Source organism: Mustelus asterias, chromosome 5 (assembly GCF_964213995.1).
Source record: "Mustelus asterias chromosome 5, sMusAst1.hap1.1, whole genome shotgun sequence".
NCBI lineage: Eukaryota > Metazoa > Chordata > Chondrichthyes > Carcharhiniformes > Triakidae > Mustelus > Mustelus asterias.
The window spans coordinates 137599701-137623004 of NC_135805.1; the positions used below are offsets into that span (position 1 = coordinate 137599701).

Below are 23304 nucleotides of genomic sequence, written 5' to 3' on the forward strand. Positions count from 1 at the left end.
ACACACGTGGCCTCAGAAGACGAGAGTTTTTTTATGGATGCACTGAACTTTGGCATCTGCACAATCCAGGACCATTAGTTGGAAATAATGTTTGTAAGTTCCTCTCCAGGAATAGGATTGGAAATATAAATTATCCAGACATATATTGGCCGATTGTGTTCTAAAATATTCCAATCCAGCACTTGAAAACAAAGATGTATTTGAAATCCTTGTTTGCCTCCCCACTTTCCACTCTGTCACGTATTTATTTTGCTGCAATTACTCTGCTGGGGTTGAACACTCATTCTTTCGCAAGATGTGGGTATCACTGGCTTACCAGCATTTGTTGCTCATCCTTAATTGTCTTGAGCCAACTTCTTGAAACCGTTGCGGTCCACGTGCTGTACCTACAGTGCTGTTAGGAAGTGGGGGGAGGTTCCAGAATTTAGACCCAGCAACAGTGAAGGAACGGCGATATAGTTCCAAGTCAGGATGATATGCAACTTGAAGGGAAATTGTAGGTTGTGGGCAACACCTGCATCTGCTGCCTTTGACTTCTAAGTGGTGGAAGCTGTGGGTTTGGAAAGTTCTGTCAAAGGAGCCTTGATGAGTTGTTGCAATACATCTTGTATATGATACACACTGCTGGCACTGTCGGTGATGGAAGGAGTGAATACTTAAGATTGTGAATAACATACCAATCAAGCAGACTTTGCCCTGGATGGTATCGAACTTCTTGGATATTGTTGGAGCTGCACTCATCTAGGCAAGTGGGAAGTACTTCAACGTAATCCTGCCTTGTTTGTAGATGGTGGACAGTGTTTAGGAACTTAGGAGATGAGTTACTTGCTGCAGAATTTCCGGTTTCTGACCTGCTCTTGTAGCCACAATATTTATATGGCTAGTTCAGTTTCTGATCAAGGATTTTGATACTGGTAACGTCATTGGATGTCATGGGACGATGATTAGATTCTCTCTTGTTTGGGATAATAATTTCCTGACACTTTTGTGGCATGGGTGTTGCTTGCCACTTATCAGCCCAAACCTGAATGTTGTCCAGGTTTTACTGCATATGGACATGGACTACTTCAGTATCTGACAAGTTGCAAATGCTGCTGAGCCTCGTGAAATCATCTGTGAAATTCCCACTTCTGGCATGCTAGAGGGAAGGTCATTGATGAAGCAGCTGAAGATGGTTGGGCTGAGGAACTCCTGCAGTGATATATTGGAACTGAGATGATTTGCCACCAACAACCATCTTTCTTTGTGCTAGGCATGATGCCAATCAGTGGAGAGTTTTCCCCTCATTCCCACTGGCTTCAGTTTTGCTGGTATAGTGAGTCTGAGCATGTAGGAGATTGGAGTCGATCCATGGAGTAAGTGGCTATCTTGTGATTTGTACAAAGTTTATTTATATCAGAAGTAGGTTGAGCAGTGGAGGAGAGTACACAATTGGAAGGGGGTATAACTGCTTATATTTGATCTTTGGCCAACTGACTTTTTGTCTGTCTGTTTTAAGAAGATGTATATTTCAAAATAACTATTTATATACAGCTATTGGAATGACGGATATTTCTGTCAGGGACATTAGGTGTCTGAAGGCTTCCCCTTTGTCTGCACCTCTGATAGCTCAGCACGAAAGCTTTCCCTAGGCAAGTACAAAGTCTATTTCCTTATGGGCACGTAGTCATTGTACTATACTGTTAATGACTGAGGTAGTTTAGGTGGAGTTAGGAATGTTGACTCCACAGAGAGAGTGAATGGTCTCATGATCTATAAACAGAACATAAAACAGGAATGAGTCATTCAGCTCTGAAGCTGAACTGTCTCTTAATCTTTCTACCAGACCTGGTTCTGTATTCCCTTTCCTATCATTCTTAGTTTTAACATTTTCAAACCATTTCCAGCTTTGTATTTTTAATTAATATTTCCACACAGACAGTGACCCAAGCCAGGAATCGAACCAGGGTCCCTGGCGCTCTGAGGCAGCAGTGCTAACCACTGTGCCCTCCACAATAATACCAACCCCACAAGGAAATATCGGGTCAGGCAAACAAAAGCTTTATCAAAGAGGAAGGTAGCTTTTATGGAGGAAGAGAGATGTCACGATGGTGGCAAGGGGAGAAGGGAGGTGGAATTCCAGAGTGTAGGACATAGTAGCTGAAGGAATGGTCATCGATGGTGGAAATTGTGAATTTACAGGGCCAGAATTTGGAGGTTGTAAGATTGGGGCTTCCTGAAGTAGAGAGGAGTGTGTCCATGATTTCAAATCATGGATAACATTCTTTTAGGCAAAGCTTTACTCTGCAGCTGGCTGTACTGTGTGTCGCTTTGGAATGCTTGATTTTGATATTTTCCAATTGTGATTTCCCCTGAACCAATGAACTGTTTGTTCCTCAGAGAATGTAGGTGAAAAGTAAATTACAATATTATGAAGCTAACTGACAATTGAGAGGAATAATGTTGCATTTTTCATGCTCTGCAAAATACCATCTAATCTTATAGAACTATATCTTGTTTGAGTTACTTTACATCATCTTTATTTTATTTTTGTCATCTTCCTAAACAGCATCAAACACTGTTCAGCAAACAATTAACCGAAGGCCAAGCTGGAAGGGTTCGAAAGAATCTTTGGTTGCACCACGACATGGTCCATCACTGATGGAAGGCGTGGGATATCGCGCAGACAGCCCAGTCTCCCAGCTAGAAATGGGTCGGCCGTTATCTTCAAGTTCTGGAATTACTGCATACACCCAGAGCCATCCAGGGAATGGACAGGGGCCTATGGGAGCAGTGAACTCTCAGAGAGCAAATCCCCCGCCGTCACTTCCAGTGAGGAGTGTAACTCCTCCACCGCCTCCACCCAGAGGACAGACTCCTCCCCCACGTGGCACCACTCCTCCCCCACCTTCCTGGGAAGGGAACCAGCAACCAAAACGTTTCTCTGGAAACATGGAATACATGATCACGCGGATATCTCCTGTGCCACAAGGAGCCTGGCAGGATGGATTCCCGCCAGCCAACCTTGGTGCTGCCTCTATGATGAATCCACCATCCCAAGGCCAGAGGGGGATTAGTCCTATTCCACTGGGTAGGCAACCTATTATCATGCAAAATGCCGCCTGCAGTAAATACAACTACCCAGCAGGCCGAACAGGGCACCAGAATGGATCGACACAACCAGACAGCTCAATAGGTGGGCATTTTGTGCCCCATGCAAATGTTCTGGGAGGAAACCCAGTGAGCCGCCAGCCACCACCATACCCACACTCTCAATCTAGCCGCCTGAGTCCCAGTGCCCTCCAGATGCAAGCTGGTGGGACTGCAGCTTCCAACTACAGCAGCAACCTGAATGGCAATGTTTCACAGTCTGTTATGGTACCGAACCGCAACAGCCAGAATATGGATCTTTACAACATCAGTGCACCTACGATTGCATCTTCATGGCCACAGCCACCTCCCTCCCAACCCCAGTCTTCAAGTGGTGGCCCGGAGATGCCTAACTGGCACCCTTCTCAAAACCTGAATGCACCTGTGCGGTCCAATTCCTTTAACAATCACCTTCTGTCCAGCCGGCAGCCTCATTCCAACTCCCAACCGTCTGCCACCACCGTGACTGCCATTACCCCTGCCCCTATTCTGCAGCCTGTGAAGAGTATCCGTGTACAGAAACCCGAGCTGCAGACTGCGCTCGCACCTACTCACCCTCCCTGGATGCAGCAGACCGGACCTGTCCCCGAGTGTCCAGCTCTGGCTGAAGCCCCGAGTTACCAGCCTCCCCCTCCACCCTACCCCAAGCACTTGCTTCAACAGAATCAGCCTGTGCCGCTGTATGATTCCGTAGCTAAATCCAACAAAGATGAGCACACAGCAAAGCAGTCCATACTCCCAGCTGCTCAGAGCACAGAAGAGGATGAGCATGAGAAGGCTGCTGAATACGGAGAACGGTTTGATGCTGCGGAGAAGGAGAAGAAACAGATTACGACATCACCTGTCCCGGTTAGGAAAAACAAAAAGGATGAGGAACGTAGAGAGTCACGGATTCAAATTTACTCCTCGCAAGCCTTCAAATTCTTCATGGAGCAGCATGTGGAGAATGTGCTCAAGTCACATCAGCAGAGGTTGCATCGCAAAAAGCAGCTGGAAAATGAAATGTCGAGGGTAAGCTTCTCTCCGTAACGCACTTCATCTGTAACAATCATCCTTCAGGCAGGCCTCCACTCCATCCTTTTGTTTGCTGCCATTGCTTGTCAGCAGGCAAGAGGATAGAAATGACCACACTGTTCACCCCTTTTGCATTTTTCATTCCTGTTTTATAGGAGGCACACCTCCTGAAGCATGTCATTAAGCAGCCTCAGACAATGACCATCCGGGTAAAAGCTAAGCATGCAGGAAAATTAAAACCTTTTTGAGTTTTGCCCTGTGTCTTGAACCATGCAGTTAGTCTCAGCTCAGAAATGATACTCTTACTACTTCATTCAAAAGATTGTCGTATAAAGTCTCTGCAGTCACTTGAGCACATCATCTGGGCTGCCCCATCAGTGCTGGGCTGCACTGTATTTCAGATCAGATGTTAAATTAAGGCCCTGTGCAGTAGATGTATTAGATCCCCTGGCACTATTTGAAGAAGAGCAGGGGAGTTCGCCCCCGCGTCCTGTGGAGTTCACCCCCGCGTCCTGATCATTATTTATCCTTCAACCAGCATCATCTTATTGCTGTTCATTTGTTACATTTTCTACGTTGCAGCAGTGACAACACTTTAAAAATACTTCATTGGCTGGAAAATTTCACTTTGGGAAATCCTGAGAACACAAGAAATAGGAGCAGGAGTAGACCGCATGACGCCTCGAGCCTGCTCCGCCATTCAATGTGATCATGGTTGATCTTGGGCTTCAACTCAATTTTTCCATCCGCTCCCCACATCCCTTAATTCCCCAAGAGACCAAAAAATCTGTCTATTCCAGCCTTAAATATATCCGCAAATCTGTGGGGCAGAGAATTCCAAAGATTCACAACCCTTTGTACAAAATGATTTCTTCTCATTTCAGTCCTTAATGATTAGCCCCTTAGCCTGAGGCAGCCTTCTTATTTTAGATTCCCCTATAAGTGCAAACACCCTCTCAGCATCCACCCTATAAATCCCCCTCAGAATTTTATGGGTTTCAATGAGATCGCGCCTCATTCTTCTAAACTCTAGAGAATACAAGACCAACTTAATCTTTCATCATAGGACAACCCCCTCATCCCAGGAACCAATCTATTGAACCTACAATGTACTGCCTCCAATGCAGGTATATCCTTTCTTAAATGTGGAGACCAAAACTCTGCACACTATACCAGATGTGGATTCACCTAAAACCCTGTGCGACTAACAATCCACTTATAATAAAGGCCAACATGCCATTTACCTTTCTAATTGCTTGCTGAACCTCCATGCTATCTATCTTTGTGTTCCTTGCAAAAGTACAGCCAAGTTTCATTGAACATCAGTTCCACGCCTTTTAAAAATATTTTGCTTTTCTATTGTTACAACCAAAGTGAATAACTTTGTACTTACCTATGTTCTACTCCATGTGCCATCTTGTGGCCCACTCACTTGTCTATATCCCTTGCAGCCTCCTCCGTCCTCCCAAGAGTTTACCACCTAGAACTAGGGGTCACTGTTTAAAAATATGCAGTTGCCCATTTCAGGCAGAGATGAGAAGTTATTTTCCTCTGAGGGCCGAGAATCTTTGTAATTCTTTAGGCAAAAAGTGGTTGAAGCAGCCCCTGAATATTTTTAAGACTGAGGTAGAGAGATTCTTGATAAGTAAGAGGGTAAAAGGTTATCGGGGAATATGGAGTTTAGGTTATAATCAGATCAGCCATTATCTTATTGAATGGCAGAGCAGGTGCAAGGGGCCGAGTGGCCTGTTGCTGATTCATTCGTTAGTACTTTCTCAATTAGCGTGCTGTCATTAGCAAATGTTGATGTCTTACTTCACCAGGTTAAAGTCCAACAGGTTTATTCAGAATCACGAGCTTTTGGAGCGCTGCTCCTTCAGGTGAGTGGGAGCTGTGCTCTGAAAGCTCGTGATTCCAAATAAACCTGTTGGACTTTAACCTGGTGTTGTGAGACTTCTTACTGTGCTTACCCCAGTCCAATGCTGACATCTCCACATGATGTCTGTCTTGTCACTGGTTTGGTAATCCAAAGACTCAGGAAAATGCTCCAGAGACTCAGGACCTTTAATGTGCGTTTAATATTTAGTCCTCCCTCCACAGACATGGAGGACCAACCCCTCAAGCATCAGGAGAGCCCCCTTTCCCCCCAGCATGGAAGTATCAGAGGACCTCCCTTCAATGCCCCCACTCTCCCCTTGCAGGCATTGAGGTTCTTCCTTCTCTCTTCTCTCTCTCTCCCCCCCCCCCCCCCCCCCCCCACAAACGACACTCTCTCTCTCCTCTCTCCCCCCCCCCCCCACCCCCCTCAATATAGGTGAGTTACCCCCCTGCCAGAGCCCCTTAGCAATGCCCGGCCTTGTCCCCCAACCCCTGGGGCCTCCAGGAACTATTACACCCTGGTATGCTCACCATGGTTGGTGATTCGTGCTGATGAAACGTCATGCTGCCGAGGGGGAGATGCATTGTGGGTGGAAGCTACAACGTAAAGCCCTTTAATTATATGAAAATATATTTCATTTCATTTCTGGGCATGAACCTGATCACATCACTGCCGGGGAAGATCTCAAACTAAGATTGCGTGGCGCAAATCCCATTTTAACTGCTCGTGAGATTTTGCAACCATAATGTAATTTGTACCTGCGGCAAGTGGGGCATCTAGATCGCAACCTGTCTGTCTGTCTTCCCTTGTAATTGTGAAGTATGAGGAGTGACCTCATTGAAAATTACAAAATTCTTACAGGCTGTGGCAGGGTGGATGTTTCCCCAGCTAGAGAATCCAGGGGATGTAATCTCAGGATAGGGCATAGGCTATTTAAAACCAGGAGAAATTTCTTTATTCATGGGACAGTGAATCTTTGGAATTCTCTACCCCAGAAGGCTATGGAAGCTCCATAATTGAGCTTGTTCAAGACAGAAATCGCTACATTTCTTGAGACAAATGACATCAAGAGATATAGAGATAGTGTGGGAAAGTGGCAAAGGTATATGATAAGCTACAATGTAATTGAGCAGGCTCGACAGGGCAAATGGCCTACTCCTGTCCTAAGTTCCTATTAACCTTTCATGTGGTGCCTGATCAAATGCCTTTTGGAAATCCAGGTATACTACATCTACTAGTTCCCCCTACTAGTTACATCCTCAAATTTAAAACTCTAAATTTGTCAAACAGGATTTCCCCCTCAGTAAAACCACGTTGACTTCTAATCATACTATGCTTCTCTAAATGCATTGTTAAGATTTCATTGACAATAGATTCCTGACAACTGATAAGCTAACCAGCCTGTAGTTCACTGCTTTCTCTCTCCCTTCTTGAAAAGTTATGTAACATTTGCCAACTTCCAATACTGCAGATGCTGGAATCTGAAACAAAAACAGAAAATGCTGGTAAGTCTCAGCTTTGACAGCATCTGCGAAGAGAGAATAGAGCCAACGTTTCGAGTCTGGATGACCCTTTGTCAGAGCCGCACTATTAAGGGTCATCCAGACATGAAACGTTGGCTCTATTCTCTCTTCACAGATGCTGTCTGACCTGCTGAGATTTTCCAGCATTTCCTATCCAACCTGGCGGGACTGTTCCTGAACCCAAGAAATTTTGGAAAATCATAGCTAACGCATCCATTAGGATGTAGTCAAACAGGTCCTAGGGATTTCTCATTTTTAGCCCCTGAAGTCTCAACACTATTTTTCATTAGCTGAAATTATTTCCTTAATTTCCTCACTATTTAGCCCCTAGTTTATGGCGGTTGTGAAAGTTGCTATAGAAATTCAGTCGGTTCTTCCTGAGGTTGCAGTGGAGAGTTCTATCACAGAACTGAAATGTAAAAATGCCTTGGTCTTGTGTTGTGGAATGCAAAAACAAGCTGGCTCATCAGTGAGAGTTACAAATGAGATTATGCAGTGTAAAATAAATAGGTGAAAAGAGGAGCAATGAAGATTAGTCCTTTGTATGAATGAAACTGAAACGTAAAATGGGAGGATGTGATAAAATGAAGGTGAATGGTACTGAAGACAATCATGAATGTAGAGACTAGTGAGAATGTGAAAAGGGAGATTTGAAGAGTTGAAAATGAAAAGGCTGTTAAACGTGAGGCAATCAAAAGTGTAGGCAAATCAGATGAAGATATGGAGCAGTTGTTGGAGCTAAATGTAATAAAGGATTTCTGGAAAAAATACTGAGGACCACTCAAAGTGCATAGATAGATCATCAGGTACTGAAAGAAAGCACTGTTGAGATAATGTTGATAAGCATGATCACAATATTCAATCCTCAGCTTTGTAATTTGTACCATTGGAGTGTTCATGAGGCAAAAAGGCTAATGTTGAGGTCTGTTGTTGCAAATTCTTAGAATAATTCAAGATAAAATGTGGGGCATTTAGAGTTGTATGTGTTAATCAAAGGACAGCCATTGTGAATTTGTTAAATGCAAGTTGTATTTGAGAAACTTTTTTTTGAATGTGACAGAATAGATCCAGGGTGTATAGTAGATATGATTTGTTATTGGGAGTGAGTGAAGCAGAGACTAATGCACCTTTTAATGGAAATCTGAGAAAGTATTTAAAGCAGAGGAAGGTACAGGGCCTGGGATTTACAGTATTCCAGCAAAACATTGGCACAGATATGACGGATCAAATTTGTGTTATGAACCTTTTATTGTTAACCTCCTTTATTGGTGGTGGTTGAAGAGGGAATTCTGGTGCAAACCACAGGAGCGCTCCTGTTTTTTTTCAGCTTGTGTGACGTGATCTTTAACATCATAAATGCATTAAAAAATAAGTTATTCAGACAGTGTTACAATTTATCCTTAAAATTTATCCTCACCTGTAGGAAAGTTGTCTAACTACGTGTTGCCATGAGGCCTACCTACAGGCAAACTCACGGTGGCACAGTGGTTAGCACTGCTGTCTCTCGCGCCAGGGATCTAAGTTCAATTCCCGACTTGGGTCATTGTCTGTGTGGAGTCTGCACATTCTCCCCGTGTCTGCATAGGTTGGTTTCCTCCGGATGCTCCAGTTTCCTCCCCAGTCTGAAAGATGTGCTGGTTAGGTGCATTGACTTGCTGAATTCTCCCTCAGTGTACCCAAACAGGCATCAGAGTGTGGCGGACAGAAGGATTTTCACAGTAATTCTGTTGTTTGTTTACTTATTAGTGTCACAAGTAGGCTTATAACACTGCAATGAAATTACTGTGGGAGGAAACCGGAGCACCCGGGGGAAACCCACACAGATACGGGGAGAATGTGCAGACTCCGCACAGGCAGTGACCCAATCCAGGAATTGAACCCAGGCCCCTGGCACTGTGAAGCAGCAGTGCTAACCACTGTGCCACCTGCCACCCTCATTGCAGTGTTAATGTAAGCCTACTTGTGACACTACTAAACTAAACTTAAAAAGGGAGCATAATTTCTGTTCCCTTCTCATAGCTTCTCTGCTTTCTTTGTGGTGTCCATTCTTCACGCACATTTATTTTCAAGCACAGGTAACATTTCTTCCCCTCAATGTTTCTTATGATGCCTGTACATGTATCCTCTGTCAGTGTCAGTTAAAGTGAGCTGGAACAGTTCTGAACAGAGTCCGTCTTTTGATTTCAGTCCTGGCTGCTCCTTGCTTTTGACCCATCCTATTCCAATCTCATTCTTCAAATGTCCATCTCATGACATTGTTCCCTCATGATTTCAATTCTGTTTGGTACTATATTTCCTCCAGTGGATTCTCCTTGTGTCCTTTTCATAGAATCATACCCTACGATGCAGAAGGAGACCATTCGACTCATTGAGTCTCCTCCAACAACAATCCTACCCAGGCCCTATTCCCAAACCCCGCGCATTCACCCCAGTAATCTCCCTGGCACTAAGGGGCAATTTATCATGGCCAATCTACCTGACCCCCAGAATGCCTTGAATTGCACCTGAGTCCTCTCCTCGAATATGTCTTATAAGTAGGGCATCACCCTCCACATGTATTCCCATGGCATTCCTGTTTCTCCACTTCCACCATTGAATCCATCACCATTGCTACTTTCTCCAACTGCCTATCTGACATAAAAACCTGGATACACCCAGTTTAATAGCATTGAAATCAGTGCAGCCCTTCCTTCGCTCTTACCAACATCTCAAACACTGCAGAAAGCTATATAGTCAATAGGTCTGGCAACTATCTGCTGTGCTAACTATTTATTTGTTGTTAATAATGGAATAAATTATTTTTAGCAGATGTGCCCTGCAGCTGGGATCTCCTTGTTTATCCTAAGTTCTGTTATATTTCCAGTGTTGTGTGGAGGATGATGATTGGCAGTAGGTTATTTTCTATACTGCCATTGGCTGTATGACAGGCCTTGAAGGGTGTCCACATTGATGTCTGTACCTCTTCTAGAGGTGGTGTATTGACATTGTGCGCACTATCTTTGTATAACATATGGTAATGAGGTAACCATCTGAGTGCAAAATAACAGTATAGTACAGTTTACCCGGACCACATTAATTCCAACAATGTGGAGAATGTATCTTCAAAGATTAAAGACACTTAAGTATTAATTTTTGCTATATTTCTAATTAGATCCTCATTTACATAGAACTGTAGAAGATAGGAGGAGGCCATTTGGCCCTTCGAGCCTGCTCCGCCATTCAGCACGATCATGGCTGATCGTCCAACTCAATAGCCTAACCCTGCTTTTTCCCCATAACCTTTGATCCCATTTGCCCCAAGTGCTATATCCAGCTGCCTCTTGAATACATTCAATGTTTTGGCATCAACTACTTCCTGTGGTAATGAATTCCACAGGCTCACCGCTCTTTGGGTGAAGAAATGTCTCCTCATCTCCATCCTAAATGGTCTACCCCAAATCCTCAGACTTACCCCAGGTTCTGGACTCCCCCACCATCGGGATCATCCTCCCTGCATCGACCCTGTCTAGTCCTGTTAGAATTTTATAAGTCTCAATAAGATCCCCCTCATTCGTCTGAACTCCAGCGAAAACAATACTAACCTAGTCAATCTCTGCTCATACGTCAGTCCTGCCATCCCCAGAATCAGCCTGGTAATCCTTCGCTGCACCCCCTTGAGAGCAAGAACATCCTTCCTCAGGTGTGGCCTCACCTAATGTGACTGGGATATAATTTGTTTAGTTGTATCTGGTGAGGTAAGTACTATATTGATCATTCAAACTCCTTTATTCTAAAAGGCATCGGCCTTGACTTTGTGGTAGCACATTCATCTTTTGAGTGTGGATTATTCCGATTCAGAGATTTGGACATGCAATCTAGGCTGAAACTTTATTGGAGGCATACACTTTTGGATGTGCTATTTGGACTTTAAAAAACCCTATAGCGTTATTTGAAGAAGAACAGGGGAGTCCTCCCTGGTGTCCTGACCATCATCTTGCCCTCAGTCATGATTACCAAAGCGGATGACCTGGTCATTATCTTATTGTTGTTTGTGGGACTTTGCTATGCACAAATTTAGCTGCTGTGTTCCTCTGCATTGCAACACTTGGATCACAATCAATGAAGTGCAACAATTTGGAACATACTGTACTTGTAAAAGTGTAAGTAACATAAATACAAGTTCCTATTCTTGAACTGAAATTGTATAGTTTCTTTGTCATTACCCAACAAATCTCAACCACAATTTTCATCATTTTAAATGAGTTTCATTTTATTGATATTCTTTTCTCAGTTAGTGGGAGTTTCTGGAGTCAGTTGAAATTTTCATGGAATTCTCAATTGCAACCTAATCTTTGCTCACCCTCCCTGCTGGTTAGTTTCATCTGTGGTCTCTGTGTGGAGGGGGTGGTGAAATCTATGATAGCAAGAAACAGGAGAATTGTTTTCTTCCAGTAATTGATAAAAGCACATACTCAGAAGTAATGTTTCAAAGCCATGTATCATGTCCTTTCCGTGGATTGAGTTGATCTTTGGAGGCAGACAAAGAAGAAATTATCTCATTTTTCATCAAAGGGGAATTTAGGTCCTAAAGTGTCCAACCGCTGTTACCTTAACTGCAAAGCTTTAGACAGGAGCGTATAACTAATTCTAATTTTCAGCATCACATTAGTCTTGTGCATTAATTGCAGCATTAATGCTACTTTGCATCATGATGTTTTCAATTTGTGAAATTTTATAAAGAAATGCTTGAAAGCTTAAAATATGAAGCAAATTATATCTGTAATATTTTCAAATCTAATCTCCTTGTGCATTTCCTGTCAGCATTTCCATCATAAGCTCATCTGTTCACATTTAAAAAGGGACCTGTCTCTGTAAACTTATCATAATATATTTATATTGTCTCATCAGTGGGGAGACTGAGGCCTGGGAATGGCTCAATGAAGAGAAATCCAGAAGTTTCTCTGTTGCCAGGGGCGGTGTTTTGACGATGATTGATGCCCTCTGTCTTTAAGTGTTGGCATCTTGCAGTTTTTAAACATTTACTCAGCATTGTATTGTGTCGTAATGAAGTTGGGCAGAAGGGCTAACTTGCTTCCCACAATCAGAATATGTAACACTGGTTGCTGCAGCTCCTGGCAGGAGGAGGGTTTTTTTTATATATTCATTTGTTGAACATGGTCATCACTGGCTGGCCAGCATTTATTGTAAGAAGTCTCACAACACCAGGTTGCAGTCCAGGTTAAAGTCACTTTGTTGGTGTTGTGAGACTTCTTACTGTGTTTACCCCAGTCCAACACCGGCATCTCCTCATCAGCATTTATTGCCCATCCCTAGTTACCCTTGGAGGGCAGCTGAGAGTCAACCACATTGCTGTGGCTCTGGAGTCACATGTAGGCCGGACTGGGTAAGAACAGCATATTTCCTTCCCTAAAGGACATTAGTGAAACAGATGGATTTTTTCTGACAATCGACAATGGTTCCACGGTCATCAGTAGATTCTTAATTCCAGATTTTCTTTAATTGAATTCAAATTCCATCATCTGCCTTGGCGGGATTTGAATCCGGGTCTCTAGAACATTAGCTGAGTTTCAGGATTAATAGTCTAGCGATAATACCACTAGACCATCGCCACAGCATGGGAAATTTACATTGGTGGTTTTCATTTTATTTGAGGACATAGTAATTTATAATGAAAATATAGAAATATGGATTGAATGTATGATTAAAAATTTGGCCTGAACTGTGATTCAGCGTGTATCCTCGTCCAGTAAGCACCATCAACCCTCTTCACTTGGTCTGGCCTACTACACTTGGTCTGGACACCCCGTATGCAACGCTACAAGAAATGAATTAGAAACTCTTTCACATCTGTTCTTAAATAAATTGTACACTATGCGATCGCAGCTTGTACCTCAAGGGATTTCAATTTGAAAATGTTGTCTGTCTTTGTTTGTTTATAGGTTGGGTTGTCTAAAGATGCCCAGGATCAGATGCGCAAGATGTTGTGCCAGAAAGAATCCAATTATATCCGCCTGAAAAGGGCAAAGATGGATAAGTCCATGTTTGTGAAGATCAAGACTCTGGGAATAGGTGCATTTGGGGAGGTGTGCCTAGCTCGGAAAGTAGATACCAATGCATTGTATGCAATGAAAACACTGAGGAAGAAAGATGTGTTGCTGCGTAACCAAGTTGCTCATGTGAAAGCTGAGCGGGATATCTTGGCAGAAGCTGACAACGAATGGGTGGTTCGACTCTATTATTCATTCCAGGACCGAGATAATCTTTACTTTGTGATGGACTACATTCCAGGAGGGGACATGATGAGTCTTCTGATCAGAATGGGCATCTTTCCGGAACCTCTGGCACAATTCTACATTGCTGAACTGAACTGTGCTGTGGAAAGTGTTCACAAAATGGGCTTCATTCATCGGGATATTAAACCCGATAATATACTGATTGACCGCGATGGCCATATAAAACTGACAGACTTTGGGTTGTGTACTGGTTTCCGATGGACCCACGATTCCAAGTATTACCAAAGTGGTAAGTAATATTTACTCTCACCGATAGAGTGGGGGCATTACTGCAGGTAGAGAAATATTAATAGCTGCTCTGTTCAATATTTGAGACAACTGTTTTGGCAAAGTCATAGCTGGTGGAAGTACATCAGAATGAGTCTTCTGCGTCTGAAAACAAGGATTCTAATCTTGTTCCTGGTGAGGTGGCCAGGCGGGGGGGGGGGTCCTTGACACTGTCAGGTTGGTCTACTCATGCCTGTAAGTTCAGTTTCTCACAAAGGAAAATGAGAGTGGTGCCATGCTGCTCCAAGGACCATAGACTGAAGCTCAGGAAAAGGCTCAATGCTGAGAAATTGAAAGATTTCTCTGCTGCTAAGGACACTATTTTGACAGTAATTGATTCTGTCTTCAAGTCTCGGCATTTACTAGCGTCATTAAACATTTATTCGGCAAGTATCATGGCATAATGGAACGAGGCAGAAAGGCCAGCTTGTTCCGGTGGCACAGTTCCAGGGACCCGGGTTCGATTCCCGGCTTGGGTCACTGTGTGGACGCTGCGCATTCTCCCCATTTCTGCGTGGGTTTCCTCCGGGTGCTCCGGTTTCCTCCCACAGTCCAAAAGACGTGCTGGTTAGGTGCATTGGCCATGTTAAATTCTCCCTCAGTGCATCCGAACAGGCGCCAGAGTGTGGCGACTAGGGGAATTTCACAGTAACTTCATTGCAGTGTTAATGTAAATCTACTTGTGACACTGATAAATAAACTTTAAACTAAATTTTAAAAATTCACTACAACAGTTATAGAAATTAAAGGCTGCCTCCTCTTCTGTTTCTCCTCCTCTACTATCTTTCCCTTACTCTCTTCCTCCTCTACCCCCATCTCTTTATTTCTCTCCCTCCAGCAATAAGTTTTAGGATGTTAAAAATTAATGAAAACTTTTAAATATAGGTATCTTTAAAGTTCTTTTCATAATAACTAATGACATTCACTTCTCTTGTTTTAACATCTTCTCATTCTCATTCCAATTTTACCATCTGTGAAACACACCCTAATTTTTGTTTGCCATCTGCTGTGCGCCTTTCAATTCTTCCTCCTGCGGCTTGTGCACCTCTTTCTCTTCTAGTGCTCCCTAAAAATTAGTTTTTTAAAGTTTATTTATTAGTATCACAAGTAGGCTTAAATTAACACTGCAGTGAAGTTACTGTGAAAATCCGCTAGTCGCCATATTCCGACGCCTGTTCGGGTACGCCGAGGGAGAATTTAGCACGGCCAATGCACCTAACCAGCACATCTTTCGGACTATGGGAGAAAACCGGAGCACCCGGAGGAAACCCATGCAGACACGGGGAGAACGTGCAGACTCCGCACAGACAGTGACCCAGACCAGGAATCGAATCCAGGTCCCTGGCACTGTGTGACAGCAGTGCTAACCACTGTGCCGCTCCTATCCTCTCCTAGATGTTTTTGTTCAGTTCTTGGCCCTGTCTCTGTGATTCAGAACCACTTGCTTCTCGATGTGTTCCTTTCACTGGAATGCTATTGTTATCCAACGTGGCGCTGGTTCTTGATTTCTCTTCTTGCTTTATATCAGCTATGGCTGCTTGGTTGGTAACATTCAGTCTCTAAGCCAAAAAATTGTGAATTCGAGTTTAGTCCTGAACACAGATTGTAGGCTCAAGTTCCAGGGCAGTGCTGAGCATGTGTTGCACTATAGAGATGCCTTCTTTCAAATGGGTGTTATAGTGAGAAGGCCCTGGGTAAACACAAAAGATCCGATGGCATTACTTTGAAGATGAGCAGTGGACTTTTCCCTGGTACTCTGGCCAATGATTTGTCTTCAACAAACATCGTTAAAAGCACATTATGCCAGCATTTATTACTTACATACTATCATTGTAGTGAAGCTGAGTTTATGTTTTGTACCTGCTCCTATTCTGTCATATTTTTTGAGGTGGCATAGTGGTTAGCACTGCTGCCTCACAGTGCCAGGGACCCGGGTTCGAATCCTGGCTTGGGTCACTGTCTGTGTAGAGTCTCCCAGTCTCTCCGGTTTTCTCCCACAGTCCGAAAGACGTGCTGGTTAGCTGCATTGGTCATCCTAAATTCTCCCTCCGTGTACCCGAACAGGTGCTGGAGTGTGGCGACTGGGGGATTTTCGCAATAACTTTATTGCAGTGTTAATGCAAGCCTATTTGTGACACTAATAAATAAATCAAATTAAGAATTTGTCATTCAAACCTGAGGAAGTATTCCATTTGAGAAGATGTAGGCAGTGTCAGGACTGTGCAATCATTTTCTAAATCTGTTGCTTCGTGATTGTTTAAGTAGATGATGCATGCCCACATTTTGTAACATTAGTATATACATTCATATGTTAGTGGAAACTTGTCTCGCAGCTTCCAAATTTATCTAGTTCCAAACAGTGACTAGGTGAAAATAGTGTGGGTGTAAAATGGATGTCATTCACTACAGGAACACGCTCAACAATCTCGTATAGTAAAAGTCTGACCATCTATTATACTCTATTGTATGCTCACTTAGTATTCAATTGCAGTAGCTAAAAGAGGGGAAGTTTTAAAAACTATATCTGTATATGAAGGTTTGCCAGGCTGGAGCACAGGTCAAAGATAAAGATGAGAGATTTATGCCAAAAGAGAAAATGCTGGAAAATCTCAGCAGGTCTGGCAGCATCTGTAAGGAGAGAAAAGAGTTGACGTTTTGAGTCCAGGTGACCTTTGTCAAAGCTAAAAGGCTTAGAAAGTGGGAGATATTTATACTGTAGGGTGAGGGAATTAAAGATGTGTCATAGCCTCAAAAACAAGGGGAAAGGCTGCTATTGGCAGTCATTGAGAGAATAGAAGGTGTGGATGGCCAAACGGCAGAGAAGCTGAAATCAGAGGGTAAGCTGTGACAGATAAAGATATGGGGGGAGGGGGGGAGAGAGGTAAAATTGAGAAAAGGGGGCAGAACAGGTAAGGAAATGGGGGATAAAATAGGGGGAAGAGTGGGGGGGAATAAAGAAATAAAAGGTAGAGAGCAGTTAAAATGAAATAAAATTAAAACAAAGGATGAGAGATGTGTGAGCAAGTTAAATGAATGTCAGATCTGTACCTGACTGGCATCTGTGAGCACTGCTGTGACACGTCAGTAATAGTGAATTAGAAAGACATGGAATGTTTTATTGGATCAATCTAATGAAAGAGTTTGCAACGGTCAGCTTCTTCAGATGGTCCCAGATCTGTGGACATGACAGCTCGTGTAGGATGGTGCCGATGTACCTCAGACTTTCTCTCAGACCCCTTTCCAAATCCACTTAAAAATCTCACAAACACAGGAAAAAAACACTCTTTCTGAATTCTACTTGCAGCAATGAAAATTACAGCTCTCGAAATGAAAAAGGCAAAAACAAAATACCAGAGCAAAGGCTGAAAGCCATACTGCTAGTCTAGATAGGATGGAAAGAGGGGAACCGGCGTAAGATCAGAAGCAACAGGTAGAAATGTAGGAGGAGTTTGCAGCGTTAAAGAGGAACATGGAGGGGTTTGAGGACTGGTATAAGATTGAAAACCCCTGCACTGAGAGTAGTTAGTTTACCGTTTACCAGGAGACGATGATCCTGTGTGAGACAGGATGCAGATGGATGATTTCAGGAGTTGATAGAAACTGGAGAGTTTGGCCAAGTGGGTTTCAGTCATTGGGCGAGAGGTTAGGATTTAGACATTTCATAGTTGGGAGCAGATTGACTTGATGAGGCCAAGGAGGTGTGGATTGAAGCTCTGCTCAGGATTGAACGGGGCACTGAGGTCGCGCTGGAATGGGTAACTGGGAAAGTGTGGCTGTTGGGGGAAAGAGGTGATGAGGTCTCTGGTTCAGCGTCAACATTTCCTCATATCTTGTGACAGTCCAGTTAAAAAGAGATGCTGCTTTGAAAATAGCAGACCTCTGCTATGGGTCATTTTATCTCGCAAAGAGGAAATAATTGTTTTGACGTTTGGAAGAGTCTGAACCCAAGTGTCCATTGTGGACGTGAGGGTTTATAAAATTAACCTTTTTATCTGACCCAACCAATCCAGTTCTAGTTGTTGTTCACAGAATGGTAGAAAGTTTATGGCACAGAAAGAGGCCTCTTGGCCCATCATGTCATTGGCTGAAGTGTGTCCTGTTGCAGTACGAACATTCACAGGCAGCTCGGAAAGAACTGTAGTTGTTTCGAAAACTTAACGTTCAACTTCAAACTGATGTAACAGGTTGAAGGGGAACTCTAGCATCCGTACTTATCTTAACTTATTATTAGTTAAGGACAACAATGGCCAAGTTTTAGTTTGACAAACTCTTAAGATTGTAAACATTTTCATCATCTGATCCCTTCTCTTGGAATGTGGCCTGCCACCTGGCTGTACAGTTCTGTGGGAAACCAAGGAAGGTGAACCTTTTCTTACATTTGCAGAACATTCTCTACTACAGATTCATCCCAAACCCCTACCCTTTACTCTGCTTATCTATACTTTTCTTAGTAAAACTTTTAACCACTTTATTTACTGAGAACAAGAAATGCAGTCATAACAGGCTGCTGAAGCCCTTTTAAGAGCTCCATCAATCCACAACTTGTTGCATCTTACTGAGTTTTTATCAGTAAGTCCAACCTGAGCTCAACGCACGTTGTGGATACTTAACCAGTAATCCATTCACTATAGAACATAGAACATTACAGCGCAGTACAGGCCCTTCGGCCCTCGATGTTGCGCCGACCAGTGGTACCAATCTAAAGCCCCTCTAATTTACACTATTCCAATATCATCCATATGTTTATCCAATAACCACTTGAACACTCTCAACGTTGACGAATCCACCACTGCTGCAGGCAGGGCATTCCACGCCCTTACTACTCTCTGAGTAAAGAACCTACCTCTAACATCTGTCCTATATCTCTCACCCCTCAATTTAAAGCTATGTCCCCTCGTGCTAGCCAACACCATCCGAGGAAAAAGGCTCTCACTATCCACCCTATCTAATCCTCTGATCATCTTGTATGCCTCTATTAAGTCACCTCTTAACCTTCTTCTCTCTAACGAAAACAACCTCAAGCCCCTCAGCCTTTCCTCATACGATTTTCCCACCATACCAGGCAACATCCTGGTAAGTCTCCTCTGCAACCTTTCCAACACTTCCACATCTTTCCTATAATACGGCGACCAGAACTGTACGCAATACTCCAAATGCGGCCGCACCAGAGTTTTGTACAGTTGCAGCATGACCTCCTGGCTCCGAAACTCAATCCCTCTACCAATAAAAGCTAACACACCGTACGCCTTCTTAACAACCCTATCAACCTGGGTGCCAACTTTCAGGGATCTATAGTTGTTCAATCACTGACTTTCACCACTTTTGATATTTCTGTAGCCAATTCAATCACATCCTGGATATTTCCCCATGTACAGCATCCCATCTTCATAATGACAAGTCCAGGGACTCCAATGTATCTGCTTAATGTCTGCGGCCTCCAGAGTGCAAAGCAAAAAAGCTCCAACTTTGACCAGATCAAAGATGGTGGCTTAGCATGTGTCCTGGATGGTTCCTGCCAGCTCCATGGCTGATCACTTGTAGCTTGTCCAGCTCTCCTAAGAGTAGTAGAGATAAGTGAGGAAGCAAAGAGTGCTGGAGAAACAGTACCGTGAAGACTCCTAGAAGTTATCTTCAGAAACATCACTTGTCTGATTGTTGATGCATTTGCACCCAGGTGACCATCCTCGGCAGGATAGCATGGATTTCAGTAATGAATGGGGTGATCCCAAGAGCTGCAAGTGTGCGGAGAGACTAAAACCACTGGAGCGGAGAGCTGCTCGACAACATCAACGCTGCCTGGCACATTCTCTAGTGGGCACACCGAATTACATTGCACCAGAGGTCTTGCTCCGTACAGGTAAGGTTAATTCTATACATTGAAGCACACTTTGGTCTCATTAGAGAGTGGGTTTTGTGTTCTACTTCCGGTTCCTCTACCATTTGCGATGCTGAATTTGATACTTCTGTGCATATCCAAACCTGCACCAAGTCCTGTCTGTTCATCGTCCTTGTGTTCACCAACTTTCTTTGGCTCTGGTTCAGTAATATTTCAATTTAAAACTTGTTATTGTTTTCAAATCCCTCCATGGCCCCTCCCTACCTCTAACCTACTCCCACTCTCAGATCTCTCTACTTCTCCAATTCTGATTTTCATTGTTCCAAAATCTGTGGCTATACCGTCAGATTCCTGAGCCTTAAGTTTTGGAATTGTCTCCTTAAAATTCTCCACCTCACTCTCCTCCTTTATGATTCTTAAAACTTACTTCTGACCAGACTTTTGGTCACTTAATATCTCCTTAAGAGGATCGGTGACAAATTTTATTTAACGCTCCAATGAAGCACTTTGGGTTATTGCAAATACTGCATTTATATAGTACATTGTTTAAGATCATCAGTCCCGCTAAGCAGCATTCTATTCCATCTGTAATTCACTTTTCAGAAATGTATCCCTTCTTGGTTCAGTTTATTCTCGTATTTCCAAAACCAACTTTCAGAACTAGTGCACTGATTCAGCTGTTGGTTGAAATTTGTTTAGTTTGTTATTTGACACAAAGGCACTGAGACTATATCCAGAATGTAAAAAGATTCTTCCGGTTGCATTCTCTGCGCTGCATTTTCTGCAGTGAAAGAAAGCTTCCCAACCTATAAAACAAAACCAAATTAGACCCAGACGATTCATAGTGTTTGCATTAGAGAAACAGGCCATTCGGCCCAAATGGTCTTTGCTGGTGTTTATGCCCCACATTGATCTCCCTTCTGCATCTCCTTCTGTTAACATGTCATTCTATTATTTCACCCCCCCCCTTATGCTCTATTATTTCCCCCCCTCCTTGTGCTCATCTACCTCCACCCTTAAATGTATCTGTGCTCTCAGATCTCAGCAACTGTTTATGGTAGAGAGTTCCACATTCTCACCGCTCACTAGATCAAGACATTTTTCCTGAATTGACAATTGGATTTATTAGTAACTATTATACTTCTGGGGTGCAGGAAGAAAATTGGAATCATAGGCCCCTAGTTTTGGATTTCCAACAAGAAGAATTACTTTACATAGTAAATCTGGCATGGTGGCACAGTGGTTAACACTGCTGCCTCACGGCGCCAGGGACATGGGTTCAATTCCCGGCTTGGGGCCACTGTCTGTGTGGAATCTGCATGTTCTCCCCGTGGCTGCGTGGGTTCCTCCAGGTGCTCCGGTTTCTCCCACAATCTGAAAGATGAGCTGGTTAGGTGCATTGGCCACGCCAAATTCTCCCACAGTGTACCCGAACAGGTGCCGGAGTGTGATGACTAGGGGATCTTCATTGCAATGTTAATGTAAGCCTACTTGTGACACTAATAAATACATAAAATCCATGAACTGGGCAACTCTGAAACTCTCTTCCTTGCCAGTAAAGCTCTTGAGGCTGAAGTCCAAAGATGTGCGTTTAGGTTGATTGGCCTTGCTAAATTGACCCTAGTGTTACGGGGATTAGCAGGGTAAGTATGTGGGGTTATGGGGATAGGGCCTGGATGGGATTGTGGTTAGTGCACACTCAATGGGCTGAATGGCCTCCTTCTGCACTGTAGGGATTGTATGATTCTAAGTTAATTGAAAGTTTCTAAACTGAGATTGACAATTTGTTTGGAAGGGTATTAAGGATTGTGGAACTCGGGTGGCTAGGTGGAATTAAGAGACAGATCTATTCTGTTTGCTGTGCACAACTGGTATGTTGCAGTCCTTTTATAATTGATACAATGTACACAGCTGGAAGGTTATTTCTGCATGGCCTGTTTGACCCTGTGCAGCACGTTCTATATTGCGACATGGCTGCACACCCGCGCACCGTAAAAGGAAAGGAGCATTGACCATGATTTGATTGAATGGTAGAACAAGCTCAATGGGCTGAATGGCCATCAGTTCCTATATTCTGAAAGGTTAAAGATGAAAACCTGAATTTAAAAATCTGACAACATCCCTTGAGTAATGGAAAACAGGACACTGAAACCTGGTTTATCCAGGCTTGGGCTGACAAGTGGCAAGTAACATTCGTGCCACACAGATGCCAGGCAATGACCATCACCAATAAGAGACACTCTTAACCACCGCCCCATAACATTCAATGGTGTAACCATCACCGAATCCCCACTGTCAACATCCTTGGGGTTACCATTGACCAGAAACTCAACTGGACTCACCACATAAACAAGAGCAGGTCAAAGGCTTGGAATACTGCAGCAAGTAACTCACCTCCTGACTCCCCAAAGCCTGTCCACCACCTGCAAGGCACAAGTCACGAGTGTGATGGAATACTCCCCACTTGCCTGGATGGGTGCAGCTCCAACAACATTCAAGAAGCTTGACACCATCCAGGACAAAGTAGCCTGCTTGATTGGCATCATATCTACAAACATTCAATCCCTCCAACGCTCAGTAGCAGCAGTGTGTACTATCTACAAGATGCACTGCAGCAATTCGCCAAAGATCCTTAGACAGCACCTTCCAAACCGACAACTACTTCCATCTAGAAGGATAGGGCAGCAGATAAATGGAAATACCACCACCTGCAAGTTCCCCTGCAAGCAACTCACCATTCTGACCTGGAAATATATCGCCATTCCTTCGCAGTCACTGGGTCAAAATCCTGGAATTCCCTCCCTAACGGCATTGTGGGTCAACCCACAGAACATGGACTGCAGCGATTCAAGAAGGCAGCTCACCACCACCTTCTCAAGGGCAACTAGGGATGGGCAATAAATGTAGCACAAAAACACCACAAACATGTTTGAGTGTATCAAATACATCCGAAGACAGCATGCTAAGCAGAAAAATATTACAGCATTTTTCTGGAGCTAACTCCCCAACATTTTTCAATGCAGAGTCTGGATTTTTACATGGCCAGAACACTGGAAAGTTTGAACGAAATGATCTTCTTCACACACTCACTACTTTGCTGCATTTGAATCTATTGGTATTGACATGGACCACATTTTTAGGCATATCAGATTACATAGAGATGCATTCACGTGGGCATTGAGCCTTCTTGGCTATCACAAAGCTCTGCTTAACACACACTTATAGCTGGATCGTCTGGGATTCACTTATCGAGATTTTACCTTGTACACCAAATACAAAACCGCATTATCTTGTTAAATAGAACAAACCTCAATCACAAAATCAAATATGTCTCTAAATAATATGCCTAATAATGAATCTCTG

The 23304-nt window shown here is 43.4% G+C and overlaps 1 protein-coding gene across 2 annotated transcripts in view; it reads left to right on the forward strand.

The window, feature by feature from the left end:
* Window positions 1–23304, forward strand: part of lats1 (large tumor suppressor kinase 1) — a 40286-nt gene that overhangs the window by 12093 nt on the left and 4889 nt on the right. For both annotated transcript variants that reach the window (XM_078213335.1, XM_078213337.1), the window contains exons 4-6: window positions 2549–4140; window positions 13485–14067; window positions 19780–19962. In XM_078213335.1, coding sequence (XP_078069461.1) covers window positions 2549–4140; window positions 13485–14067; window positions 19780–19962 — 2358 coding nt within the window. The remainder of the gene's footprint in view (window positions 1–2548; window positions 4141–13484; window positions 14068–19779; window positions 19963–23304) is intronic.